This window comes from Periplaneta americana, chromosome 14 (genome assembly GCF_040183065.1).
Source record: "Periplaneta americana isolate PAMFEO1 chromosome 14, P.americana_PAMFEO1_priV1, whole genome shotgun sequence".
Taxonomy (NCBI): domain Eukaryota; kingdom Metazoa; phylum Arthropoda; class Insecta; order Blattodea; family Blattidae; genus Periplaneta; species Periplaneta americana.
Genome location: NC_091130.1, coordinates 45,351,950 through 45,366,841, shown reverse-complemented (window position 1 = coordinate 45,366,841; position 14,892 = coordinate 45,351,950). Strand labels below are relative to the sequence as shown.

The following is a 14,892-nucleotide window of genomic DNA, read 5'->3' as shown; positions in this document are numbered from 1 at the left end:
TCAGTACTATCATCTGGTTGTAGATGAAAGAAACTCATTGTCCGATAGGCGATGTCCGATACTACCCAACTCTCCCCTAATTTCGCCCTACTTTTTCTAATCACATCTAATCTTATGTAATCAAAATCCATTTCCGATTCATCCAAAATAACCTGATCTAATCTGAAATCACTTAGTCTGATTCACTTATAATTTAATCTAATATCCTCTTCCATATAATGTAAACCCAGTTTAATATAATTCGATTTCATATATGATAAAGTATATTTTAATCTCACTTAATTTAATGTAATGTCACCTCACTTTTTATAATCGTAACCAGAACTAATCGACATTGCTGAAAAATTCTCACCCATAAAAATTAACGGAAACGCGTTACCTTCCATAAAGATATAACGAGTTAACTCTTACATTGCATTTCATTATTTATGCAAATGTAAAATAATAACTTGGTGTCGTTTCATCTACGAAGGTACAAAGTGTGTAGAATAAAGTGAACTTCTCTGTTAGCATGTAACACTAGTTCAAAAGCAGTAGCGATTTCTCCATGAAGGATATGAGGATGATCCTACAGTTTAATTTCGTGCCTCTGAGGATATAATACATTTTAATTACAGATTTTGACTTTTAATGCGTCCCGACGTATTACTTTCCTATAAACATCCACTTTCTGTCGTGAGTTGTCACCACTGCACAACTCAGACCTTAGGAATACTTTCCCTTGAACCATCCAAATATCTTACAGCAAACGGTTTTTTTTTCTAGCAGTGAAGTTAAGGACAGGGAAGGGTGCGGAGGTAAGAATATGGCTTAACTTTAACCGCGTTTGAGGATGTGACCGTATATCCTAATACTACGACCCTTCTTTCTGGGTGGTAAAGAACTTGCCAGAGACTATAATACTAATTTTCAAGTACCTTTGCAGCCTCCTTAAATGCAGTTCATTGGTCATTTTAAAAGAACAGAATAAACGAAATAATAAATAATTTAAAATGATATAATATAAAAATCAATCAATCAATCAATCGATCAATCTTCTTAATGTATCCAACTGTTTGCAGATAACATAAAGTCGACTATAGCCCACTGTAGTCTATTCAGTTGTAGTTTTTCACGAGAAATGAGGATCGGTGTTCATTATAGATGCCTGTTGCTAGTAGCCAGAGTTGGGGTGTAGTCAATATATACTGCAGGGCTGTGTCTTCTGCAACTGGTACTGATGAGTTTAATTTACTTCTTTTATGGTTTATGGATGGACAGTATAGAAGAATGTGTTCCAGATCTTTATCGTGATTATTACACCACAAACAAGTAGGATTATCAGAAATAGGTAAGTATTTCATATATAATGGATACCTAGTCATTGTGGTATACCTGGAAACGAGAAAATCGATAATATTGCAAAACAGGAAACATATTTGCAACAAAGACCTCTTCAAGTCATATCTCTATCCAGTGCTTTTGCTTCAGTAAAGTCTCATTTTACAAACCTATGAATCAACAATTGGCTCTCTTCTGACAAAGGAAAAATTTTACAGTCTGTGCAAAAGAAACCAAATGACCTGGAAATGTACAAAAACTTTCCCAGACATGTTCAAACACTTTTAACAAGAGCCAGAACAGGTCACATTGTCACTCAATTGTAAAATAATATAAAAAGTAAAATAAATAAAAGCCAAAATTACATAAAAAATAAATAAAATAAGCTAGAATAAAACACAAGAATTAACAGGACTTTCAGATGACAGGACTGCCGAAAGAATATCTGAAATTGTATTTGATCATTTAGAAGAATTTAACTGTAGCAAGAAATTAATTGCGTATGCTCTATTATTATTATTATTATTATTATTATTATTATTATTATTATTATTATTATTATTATTATTAGTTTCTGTCTTGATCATCAGTCATCAATCTCATATCCAGCATACAAAAAATATAACGAGCCGCCACTGTTCAGAAGGCCGCAGTGTACCAAAGTTTGCGAAGCCGTCCTCTAACCATAACTAACACAATAAAGTAAAGTTTAAAAGCGAAACTACTAAAGCCCGGACATTGAATCCTATTCTATGCAGCTAACAGGCTCGCTGTTGTACTGCCTCCAATACGTCGATTTCAATACTGTCTGCTCATAACCGCGTCAGAGAATCAAAGGACAAGCTTCAGATACAAAAAGCTTTCATCAACTTTTCATTTATTACACAGCATCAAGTTTCTCTGGTCATCATTCAGAAGTACTTCCTTAATTAATATTTACAACTTTCTCAGTTTTATATAATTTGTTGCTGCAAAAGCAAAACGGAATCCAGTTAATTTGACAAAACCTCAGTGATCGCATTCATTCGAACGTCGTCGATTCTGAGGCCAGAAAATAGCGTTGAGGACAGTGAAGACCAAATGATGTGTGTGAGTCACGGTTTTGGAACAGCTTTCTCAACATAATCTCTTTCTCAATTTTGTATAATTTGCTGCTGAAAAAATAAAAGAGATTACAATTGTTTTGACATAACCTCAGTCATGCTGTTTATTCGAACGTCGATTTTGAAGCCGAATCCACAAACACATGATGATTTCCAGTACTGAATTCGTTTCAACTATTCAAGCTGTTAATTGAGAGTCGTATCATAAGAATTACACTCGTCCCAACGCTTTCTTATTATTTCAAATTTTAATAGTAGTAAAATAATAATAATATTAATGATAATAATAATAATAATAATAATATTATTATTATTATTAGTATTATTATTATTATTATTAGACAATCTAGTGTAAGTATTGCGAACACTCTCTCTTATCCATTTAATATTATTTGTGGTGTGCCCCAGGGCTCAACTTTAGGACCTCTTGTATTTTTAATCTTCATTTATGATATTTGCAAAAGAATAAGTTCTGACTATCTATTATTCGCTGACGATCTTAAAATTTTTCGAAAAATCAACGGTTTTGCTGACTGTCAATTTCTTCAGGATGACATTAATTCAATTACCAATTGGTCAGCTGATAACGGGATGGTGATTAATGAATCCAAAACTTACGTAATATCATTTTCAAGGAAAACCTCTACACTAAAACTATCATCTAAAAAATGTATTAATTAATAGAAAATATTGTATTAGAGACCTCGGTGTATTAACTGACAATAAATTATATTTTCACAACCACATTGATTATATTTATAACCATGCAATAAGAATGTTAGGAATAATTCGGTTAATTACTTATTCTTTTTCAACACCTGACTCTCTTTTAATACTATACTATACATTAGTGAGATCGAAACTCGAATATGCATCTGTAGTTTGGAACTCTATTACTAGTTCTGATTCGGCAAAACTGGAAAATATTGGAAGGAAATTTATTTCATTATGTTCGTAGAGATTCCTGCCTAATAACTCTGGGTATAACTATGATAAAAAATGCGGGCGCTTTAAAAGTCGAAGTCTATATGCCAAATGTCATGATCTCGATTACTTATTCTTATGTAAGGTCCTTAAAACGTGACATTGTCAATCTTTCTTAAACAGTGTCAGCCTTCGTATTCCTATGAAGGACATGAGACATCACAAACTCTTCTATATTAGAAATTCTAAATCTTCCTCGCGGTCTCCAGATGTATTAAACATGGTAACTTACATGTAGGCGATTTCGATCCATTCAATGTATAGAAGTATTAGACTATGGCAATATCTTTGCTAATATTATTTTAATAATCCTTATACACAAATTGGTAGTATGAATCAACTCCTTTCCCTAATATTTTATAGTTTTAATTCTTGTAAATTAATTATTGTAATATACTGTCTGTTCTTTATTTTGTTGTTGACTCAAGTATTTAATTGAACCACAGTTGTTCATTTTAATGTATTAATTGTATCAGTGTGCTGGACTTTTATTGACCAATGGCTGTTGTCCAGCACATAAATATCAATAAATGAATTATTATTATTATTATTATTATTATTACTATTATTATTATTATTATAGGAAGTAATTTATCGTCTGATCGTCATTTGTTGCAGGCCCATGGCTGCCTCATCTGTTACGAAGTGGCGCGCTGCACTGAAAGGTCTCCGCCCCACCTACTAGCCAAGCCACGGCTGCCGCCCTACCTGGGGGGCGAGTGGGTCAGCGCCCGCTGCGAAACGAGGCCCCTCGGCCTCTTCCTCACGCGTCGTCTGCGCTTCCACGCCGGGGATCGAACCTGGCACGGCGAGTATCGCTTCTTCGCCGACCCCATCTGCTCGGTGCCGACCTTCACGGCAGCCGCATCGGGACGCTACTCCAGGAACCCTACAACCTCCAGCAAGGTCGAGGGAGGGACAGAGTTTGACTACCGGGTAGAGCACGCGTCTCTCACCGTCTTGGACAGAGGGATGGCGGAGAACCTCCAAGGAGATTCCCGCTGCATCCCTGGAGGCGTCTGGAAGGTTGGAGTTGCCAGGGACCTCACGCCGTCCAGAGGATGTGCGCCTCTGGGCATCATCGTCCCTAGCACAGAGTACGAGTTGGTGCGAGTGGAATCGGACGCCCAAGGGAACATCCTACTGCTGATGGGGCAGCCCGATACTGACAACAGGAAAAGAGGGCCAAAGGATCGACCCACGGCCTATCAGCTTCCGCTCATACGCTGTCGAAGTCTGCCACCGTTCTCGCCAAATCACCATCATTACCATCATCCTGATGATGATTTTCAAGATAATCAACTCTTCCCGATTTCTGATGCCAGAATTGGTTTGAGGTCTTCTTCTGCAAGATCGACAGTCGTGTGTATAAGCGTCTCCACATTAATTCTTATTCACAGTGTAGTAAGGACAGTTATTTCTATATAACGGGTGTATTAAAATTGTCCATTCATGTTTTTCGTCGCGGGAAGGATGCATAAATGAGTCAACAATTGCACAAAGGTGAAATTTAGGCGAGAGTTGGGTAGTATCGGACATCGGGTAATATCGGATAGTGCGTTTCTTTCATCTACTACAGATGGTAGTACCAGCGAATAGGGATTATAAAGAATGGACACTTCACGTCGGTACCTTTGATGTAGCCGGACTGATTTCAATGACCTTCAAGCCAGCTAAAGCGTGAGATTCTGCTTTCTCCCTAGAGTTGGCGCTGACATCACACCAGCTAGCAGTCGACACAGCAGAAATATAACACATATAATTAATATATCTAGACACATTATGTACTCAAATAAAATAAATTGGATCCATAAAATAATAAATCCGTCATTAACTGTAATGTCTAGACTCTAGAGTCCCTTTATAATGAGAGTTGAGACGTTGACCCCAACAACAATTAAAATATGTAATGATTTGATAGCACTGAAAATGAAAAAACAAAACTCTTACGAGAAGTAAATCCACATTTACCTATATTATATTATATACAAATATTAAACGAATTCGATACTTAATTTTATAATGTATTATATTATCTTATAATATAATTTATGATATCTGAAATATAAAATATTATTATTACAATAGTTTGTCACTGAGAAATAAGGAAAAGCTGTTAACTTCAATTTATTTGAAGCAAAGCGTTACTGGATTATGCAATAAGGTAGGCGATGTTTGGATCCCGTGTCTCAACTCTATTCTCAATTATTATCTTAGCGTATGCTCGATTACACTAACCTCTAGCGCTTGAAAGTGGAACTATACGCTGGCGCACAGAGAAACAAAACACAGGAAAATTCGCTGTGTCCATTCTTTATAATCCCTATTCGCTGGTAGTACCTGAATGACATGGTTACGTAACTGTTTGCGACATCACAGAAAGGTAACCATGTCATCCAGGTACTATCATCTGTTTGTACATGAAAGAAACTCACTGTCCGATATTACCCGATGTACGATACTGCCCATCTCTCCCCTACACAACGTGTGTCAAAATCATGAAGTCCGATGATGATTTTGAAGAAAAATCTGTTTGTGATTCTTCACGTCACAGTGGACACGAGATTTTCTACTACTGTTACTTCACGCCACAGAGAATATGAGCATTTCTACAATGAATTTCTTTTCAAGTTACAGTGGTTATGATATTAACTTCAACGAATGATTCTTCACGAAACCATGGATATGAAATTTTTATTTGAGAGATTTTTCACGTCAGATTGGACATATTTACTTTAAGCAGCGACTTTTTTGTTATTAAAATTGGTATGAGACTTTCTACAACGTGAGAGTTTTAATTCTCCAACGCGATCAACAATCTTATAAAATACATTTCTTTCTTCTAACGCGTTTATCGAAAATTACTGGACACAATTTTAAATAAGTTAAAAACCGGGCTTAGAAAACGTGTTTCACTTGAACCCATTTGTCATCGTGAATATTAATTTTAGTCTGATTATGATTTCTACTGTAAACACTTTATTTCGATTTCTAAAGTCAGAACAAATTATATTAAATACTACATAAAAGACTGCAACTACGTATATGTATGAACAAGTTTACAGTCTCTTGTATTAATTTCTTTATGTAAAAGATTTAACTCGGACATGATTCCTGTCGTGTGGATGAAAGATAAATGACTCAATAATTTGACAGCTGTGAAGTCGGAATCTTCTTCAACGAAGTTCGTATCCTGATATTCATTATACATCAACATTTATAACGGGTGTGTGAAAAACCTCTGAACATATTTTTCGTCCAGTGAAGGAGAAACAAATGAAAACACAGTAGGTAAATATGTAATAAAAGTGGTGAAAAACATTATGAATAATGTGGGAGCGAATAAAAGACTGTGTTATTTTTCACTAAGTGATTCGTAGACGAATGAGTGACAAATGTATATATGCGAAACTTAAAACGAATGAAAGACCAACCTGGTGGTGAAATATAATACTTTGTTAAATATTAGCATATCGATTCGAAAACAGTGAACATGTTTGTCATCGACTGGAGAACAATTCAATTAGCTTACTTCATAATTGCACAAAATAAATATGAAATAAAATTTAAACCAACTGAAACGAAAGAATGAATAATCTTAAAGATTATAAAAGTTTAGAGTAATCCCATTAAGTAGATTGTGGACAATAAACAATATAGACGGTAGTAAAATACATGTTCAAATTCACCATAATAAATCAAAATTGACGAACGTGCTGTTCATCTCTTCAGAAAGTACATAAGTGTGTTAACAAATGCGTAAATGTGAAATGAAATTAAAACATCTAAGTTTATGGGAATAGTGGTAAAATATCCGTTCATTATTAGCAGAACAATAAGGTTATAATCTGAATTAATGTCTCAAGATATGGTAAGTGAAACACAAGAAAGAAGCAAAATTTATACTTCTAATTGTATTTATTTTTATTGCCGAAATAGTGAGCATTACAGTATGTTCCAGAATATTTTCAAGTCCACAGATATGATATTTCATACTGAGAGAGAATTGCTCTCTTCATTTATGAAAGTAGACTATATTACGTCCCAGTGCAGTGTAAAGAAAATCTCTCACGAGTAAGTCCTAGACAGCTACCGTTATTTGGCATGAAAAAAATATTCCCAAATTGATTTAACTTAAAAATTGTACTTATTCTTGGAAAATGTTGTATAGCGTCTTTGTTCTTACTAGAAATATGCAGTGTGATTTTTAAGATGCATAACAGCTTGCAAGCATAACTTCTACCGCAATTTTCCTGTGACACATGTAGCATAGAATGACAGAAAAGTTGAAATTTTTTAAATATATTAGCAACAGTACCAATCCATTTCATATCAGTTGCTGAAAATGTTCTTCTCCTGCATGTAGACTTAATTGCAACTCCTTAAAAATTTCGAATTTACACGAAGATACAGGAGGTCAAGAGAAACATTTTCATTTTCATTTAACTTCTCTTCTTTTACGACCTTGCGTCGCCGATCCTACAATTTGTTTCATTAAGATATTCATATACTCTGAGCCTATTGAGAATGAGATATAAAGTATTACCTATGAAAGATTATTTTGTTATTTCCAACGACTGAGTTGAAAAAGTATCAAAACTAGAGTCCTGCGTTTGGTTATTTGATTACAAGTTAGGTGTATATCGATCATACTAGCTTCGTTAGGTAGGGGAGACTCGTCCAATTTGGCAATATTTGTATCTTAACACAGTTTGTAGTTACATATTCGGAAATTAAATATTCCTCTATTATGGAATGTGTTTAAACATTAAATCCCAATAAACCTCTGAAAGAAAATTCTACAAATCTGAATTACTTTACACATAACACACTAATAAATAACAAATGACATGTTTCCAGATTTGGTACTTCATCAGGATAAATTGGCAATAGTACAGGGGTAATTTGGCAATAGCATTAAAAATAATTTTTTTTTTTCAAAATAAAACAATGGTACAAGGTTTATAAGACTTGATTTACTGGGACAAGAAGTCACTAAACATAAAAAAAAAAAAAAAAGAATTGAATGGATTTTTCCGACCACTCTTACTAACTATATTGAAGGGTTGTCTTCGAATTTGTTTTTCCGATAGCCCAAACCCAAGTTCTTGCATTTTGATTACATATGTCACCAGTTTTTGATCTTCCTCAACGGTTAGAGCTATGGGTCTTCCTTTCTTGGGAATGACAACGTCATCGGGTCGTGAGGGTGCATACAGAAACCTCTTTAAGTTGTTAAAGGGCACATTGTACTTCTTAGAAGCCTTATAAGTCGACGATCTATTTTTCAAAACACTCCCAACCGCAGCCCGCAAATCATCTTTGGAATATTTTTCGGAATAATGTCCTCGTTCCCTTGGCATGGCATATCTGCAACACACCACACAGTGCTGCATTGAAGACTGTAAAAATCCCTCATACGTCCCTAATCTTAAATTTTACCGTCGAGTACACATTCTTGTTCAAAGAGAGCAGCAATATATCACTATAAAGGAAAATGCCTAATTCACACTACCCTGGAGAAGACATTTTTTGCTAAGAAGAACATAAAACGAGCTAAGGCCTGATGAGTTATTAACAGAAAATATTAACTATATAAATGGCTTACCTTATAATATGGAATCTCAGCTTTTGATATATAATGCACAAACATACGTAGGTAATGAAAAACACTTTCTTTCAGTCTTTGTATACACACGTCCACACAATCACCATGTTCACAGGGAGTATTCAACACTTCTTTCTATTAGTAACAATATCTGCCACTATAATGCGCGGATTCGAATGAAACGAAAACTAAAAGTACACTCAGATGTTCCACTCTATGATCGTGTCATTGAACTTCTTAAAATTCTGGAGGAAATTTGGCAATAAAAGAAATACAAGAATATTGCCAAATTTCCCATATTGCTAAATTTGCCGAGTTTCCCCTACCTACGGAGAGCAAGTTGCGAGTCAACAGTTTACCCTGCAATGAAATAGTCTCGAGCACGTTCCGGTACTGTGTGTTTACATCTCTTTATTCGTGTACCTGTTTGAATGAGCGACTGAAAAACAAGAATAATACTCATATGCAATATACCACTTCGATTTAATAACAATAATAACAAAATTTTTATTTAAAGGTAGCTTAGACGCAATAAAAGAATATTTTCACCAGAGATAGAAAAAAAATCATAAGCGAGCCGCTTTATTTCAGGAGTCAGCACATTTTGGGCAAATATGCAATGAGAAAACTATTCGAACTAAATATTATTATGATGTACCGAAGTACATATGACATTTCCGTGCAGGAATTCTGCGTTATCATATGATAGTGATTTAAGATGGCGCTCATTCCGTCGGATCCCGGTCACTTAGTCACTCGTAATGAGTGCACATCTGCACATAGTTTGTTGGACATTGTGCCACTGTCACACATCTGTAACACAATGCATGAGAGTTGGCCACAAAAGAGAAACTGAGAGGTGAAACTTAAACTGAGAGGATTCAACCCGGTATCGGAACTGGAATCCGGTGTGACTTAATGGATAAAGTGTCAGCACTAGACCTGAAAACCTGGGTTCGTGTCCCGATGCCGGAGAGAGAATTTTTCTCCATTATATTCGAACTAAGATAAAGATGCCTTTACTGAGATATGTTAAAGAATATTAAATGGGTATATAAGCAGTGCAAACACACGTTCTCAGAGTTAGTGTGTACTCTTCACTGAACCTATGTAGTAATGATATCTTGATATGAGCAACAAACGCAACAATATTAATCTAAAAGGAACATTCGAAAATCTTCCTACAATCACTTCTGTTAATATTATGTATTAGTCGTAGTGATATAAAAGAAATCGAAATTTAAAAAATTTTGAACTCAATAAAAAAAAACTTGAGTGCCATATAAAAATGTTTAGTCCCCATCCCCACCCGGCGCCCGAAATTTATCCACTCCTAATTTTTGCAATGATTAAAACTTTTTTTAAATTCATTTTTATATTTCAATATGCCTAGTGAATTATTAAATAATTATATAATAAATTTTCAATCTTAAGACATATCAACTTGCAAACGTTTATTTGCTATTTAATAAGATATATGAACGTTTTCGCCGTTTGGGGCATCTTCAGATGTTTTTGTTATATCTGAAGATACCCCAAACGGCGAAAACGTTCATATATCTTATTAAATAGCAAATAAACGTTTGCAAGTTGATATGTCTTAAGATTGAAAATGTATTATATAATTATTTAATAATGATGAAAACGCATATACAGTAGATACTTTAGATTTAATTAAAGTTTGGAATTAACAAATTAAAAAACATAAATGTTAGCACAAAGTTGAAATAAAACAATTTATGAGTGCGTGCTGTATGAGTTTCTATTCATTGCAATCAAAGACTGTAAACATTTTAAGTGTTCTAAATGAAAAATATATCCTCATTTCTGAAGAAATAAATTTTATTTTTTCATAAGTGGTCATTACCAGATTCTCCTATTAGAGCATTAATGTAGCTTAGTTTTAATTAATATTAGAGGAGAAAAATTCACTCCGGCGCCGGGCATCGAACCCGGATTCTTGGTTTTACGTACCAAGCGCTCTGACCATTGAGCTACGCCGACGTCCAATCCACAGCACAGGATCGAACTCCCCTTCTCCAGTGTTTTTCCCTTTGTGGCCTAACTCCAAGTTGGGCATGTATGTTGATATTTTATTAAGTCAACTGCCATTATACAAGGAGCGCACTCAGTTAAGTGACTTGCTGTCCGGGATTCCATAATAATGTGCACAGTAATCTGTACAGATATATGCACTGTTGCTAGAGGAATTTACTAAATATTATTATTATTTTTTGGTCCTACAGAATATATCTGTAGGGTAAAAACTAATATTAGAAGAGAAAAATTCTCTCCGGTGACGGGGATCGAATCCGGGTCCTTGGTTCTACGTACCAAGCGCTCTCACCATTGAGCTACGCCGAAGTCCAATCCACAACACCGGATCGAACTCCCCCTCCTCCAGTGTTTTCCCCTTTGTGGCCTGACTCCAAGTTGGATATGTATGTTATGTTGACATTTTATTAAGTCAACTGCCATTATACAAGGAGCGCACTTAGTTGAGTGACTTGGTGGCCGGGATTCCACAGTCATGTGAACAGTAATCTGTATAGAAATATGCACTGTAGCTAGAGGAATTTACTAAAGATTATTACTTTTTTTTTGGTCCTACAGAATATATCTGTTATGGTAACAATTATTAGCTTAATATTGTTTTCGCATGTCCTCTCTACAGCAGACCTGTACTGTGTAGATGCCGTCGAGCTATCTATAGGCCTACTACAAACATACCTACACTGTTGCTGGTTGCAGGGCTCTGATAATAACCTAACAAATTGCAATCTCATCAAGTTCATGCTCAAGAACTTATTGTCAGTACCTTATCAATTTATTTTAAGCATTGCAATAAAAGAAAATACTGTTTATCTGGACTTCAAGTGCACTCAACTTACAGGTCTACCAGACCTTTAAGGACACACCTTCGAAAGAAATGTTGCATACCTGTCTTTATACTGTACTTAAATGTGAAATTCCCTGATTTTTATAAAGGCACCAAATGCCTGTAAAAAATAAAGTTATTTACTGCAAACCCAATCTCTTTATCTTTCAAACTGTGGATTATATAATTTTTCTGTTATGAAAACTTACTGAAAAATTACATTTATTGTAGAAAAATTAATTACTCCATAATGCATGTATTTAGATCAATGAATTTTGGAAGAGAGTTAGAAATATCTTAAAGGTTTCTTGTGTAAATATTACCTTTTTGTTTAAACGAATTGTGACACCTCGTTCACGCATTAAAATCCAGATTTTTTCATTATTTTCTTTAGGAAAAATTGCCATCTTCTAAAATTCTCCTGAGTTTGAAATTCGCAGCAAATTCATCAGGGACCGCCACTGTGATAAAAGCTGGGAGTTCGTAAAAACTTGTGAATCAGCTTATTCCCTCCATTTTTAGTAAACACTTGTGGAGTTTGTTACAAGTGAGGAAAAGTTACATTCTTTGGTCGGAGGGAAACGGCACATAAGTAAAAAAGTCGATTTTTCTGTTGTACCTAATCACATAAGTCTAGTATTTTTTCGAATTTTTTTTAATAATAAAAATTATTTTATTTTAAATTGAAAAAGTCTTACTTTAACCAACATACATGAATTTCATAATTTCATTATTATACAGGGACATCATTTTATTTTTACTAACATTTCTAATATTAACCTGGCTATACCTTTGGATTAAAGGTTCAAAACCGGAAACACCGTTTTCTACCCCCTTCCACTGGAGTTCGATGATACTGGCGTAAAATACAAACAAATCACTTTACTAGGTATAGGAGGGAAGAAAAGTAGTTCATCCATTTACGTAAACTAGGAAATATCGCCATTTTGAGTTTGATAATTTTCATTAGGTTTTTCTTTAATCAAATTACAGTACTGCATTAACAATAAGTGTTTTTACTCCATTCGGACGTATTCATTATGCAGTCTACAGCACATTAGCGTACAATATAGAGAATGAAGTTAAATTGATAAATAAACATAATAGGGTTATTTAAACACATTTTTTAAAATGGTGGCCGTTCATTTCGATACAGGCTTCAGTTCTTTTTTTTGCAAATTATTGCACTATAGACTATTGTACCTAATTCCAGTTACCAGTTTCGTCCTTCGTACTAGTAACTCATGTTGAAATAATTCTGTACCTACTCTATAAAAGAGTACCTCAAATGCTGTAAATTCAATCTTCACTTCTGCCCGATCCGAAAAGATAAAATTACTCAGACATTCTATCTACTATCCGTCCAAGTGGTTTTGTCGCAGGGTCGTAGAAAGAATGTAAATCACGTGCCAGTTAATTAATTAACGAGGCCCTTTTCATTTATTTCAAATAGTTGTATAATTATTACGTAGACGTCCAATTCCTAACAGAAATTAATGTTTTCAGAAAAGAGCTAAGACAACCCAACTATTACCCTTTACAGAGAGACGAGCAGAAGCCGCTGGGGGGAAACCGGGATGTGACATAGGCAAACGACGACAGTACCTGTACGAGAATATGATTCAATATATTGAAAGCGAACATATTTCTGGAACATACTATACTCACTAACTCAGTACTGTTTGTGTTTACTATGACCGCAAGGCGACTTTGATTGCATACGCTTGGTTCTGTGTAGAGAACGGTTGCAAGTTTACTAGTAGAGGGGGTGGGAGTGAAGTACATTCAAAAACTCAGGTACAATAAAAATTGAAGTAAAAATAAAATGATGTCCCTGTACTTATATTCAGTTAAGAATAAGTTAAAAAGAAATTCTCTCCTGATAATTTTTTTTATTTTACTTACGTACCTTTTCCCGCCCACCAAAGATTTATTCCTCGACAAAAATGCGAAAATGGGTCGAAATTCAGTGAGTATGGACATGAAGTGACAGATTATTGTAGTGTGGAATAACGACTTGAGATAATATCTGATCTAACACAAAATTCGTTGATCTAAATACATCCATTCTGGATTAATTAATTTTTTCCTACAAATATGTATTTTTTTTTTAGTAAGTTTTCATAACAGAAAAAACTGTTACATTATAAATCACAGTTTGAAAGATAGAGAGATTGGGTTTAAAGTAAAAACTTTATTTTTCACAGGCAATTGTTCCTTGTATAAAGAGCATGGGGTTTCATATAAGTATAAAGTCAGGAGGGAAACATCACTTTTGAAGGTGTGTCCTTAAACTTTTGGTAGATACTGTAGATGTGTTTTATTACCAACATGTATGCATGTTTCGAAGTCGGTATTTTATTACCGAAATGTATGCGGCATATTTCGCTGGCAGATCAATTTTCTTTGTCGAAACACTGTCTGTTTCCATACCGTTGCATAGCCTAAAAATAACACTGCATAGACACTTTACACTGGTATTTTATTAAAATTTCATATACATAGTCTCTATACACTATTTTTCTTTTTTTAGACACATATATTCAATTAGAAGTTTCACTGTGAAATGAGTTTTTACATTTATGAATTATTCTAAGTCAATCTGTAGAAAGAGATAAAGGTTAATTTTTATCTATTGCCATTTTTAACATAGTGGGCAAAGAAGAGATTAGCGATGGAATGTACAGTGTGACCCTAGTCGATGTGGACACTAAATAAGTGCGTAGTATTCTGTGTTTCAGAAATAAATGATGTGATGTTATCGTCGAAATTTGTACTGAATAATTCCCATTGTTGTTATTATTGTAGACAATCAACGTCGATTTAAAATTATGTGTAAAGAGTTCAGTGTCTGTAGCAACATTAAATTTGTATATTTATTACGTTGTAAAGTTTTATCCTGTAACAAGTCTGTGAATATCTGAACAACAGGAATAAAATAAAATATCCAAGAAAGGATTATAACGAACATTTCTCCATCGCAACGACTGAATTATGTA

The 14,892-nt window shown here is 34.4% G+C and overlaps 1 protein-coding gene across 1 annotated transcript in view; it reads left to right on the top strand.

Annotated features, from left to right (window-relative positions):
• LOC138713266 (protein APCDD1-like) overlaps positions 1-10,460 on the top strand; it is a 269,121-nt gene extending 258,661 nt beyond the window's left edge. Inside the window, exon 5 of the mRNA XM_069845227.1 lies at positions 4,026-10,460. Coding sequence (XP_069701328.1) covers positions 4,026-4,835 — 810 coding nt within the window. The 3' untranslated portion in view covers positions 4,836-10,460. The remainder of the gene's footprint in view (positions 1-4,025) is intronic.
• The last annotated feature ends 4,432 nt before the right edge of the window (positions 10,461-14,892 follow it).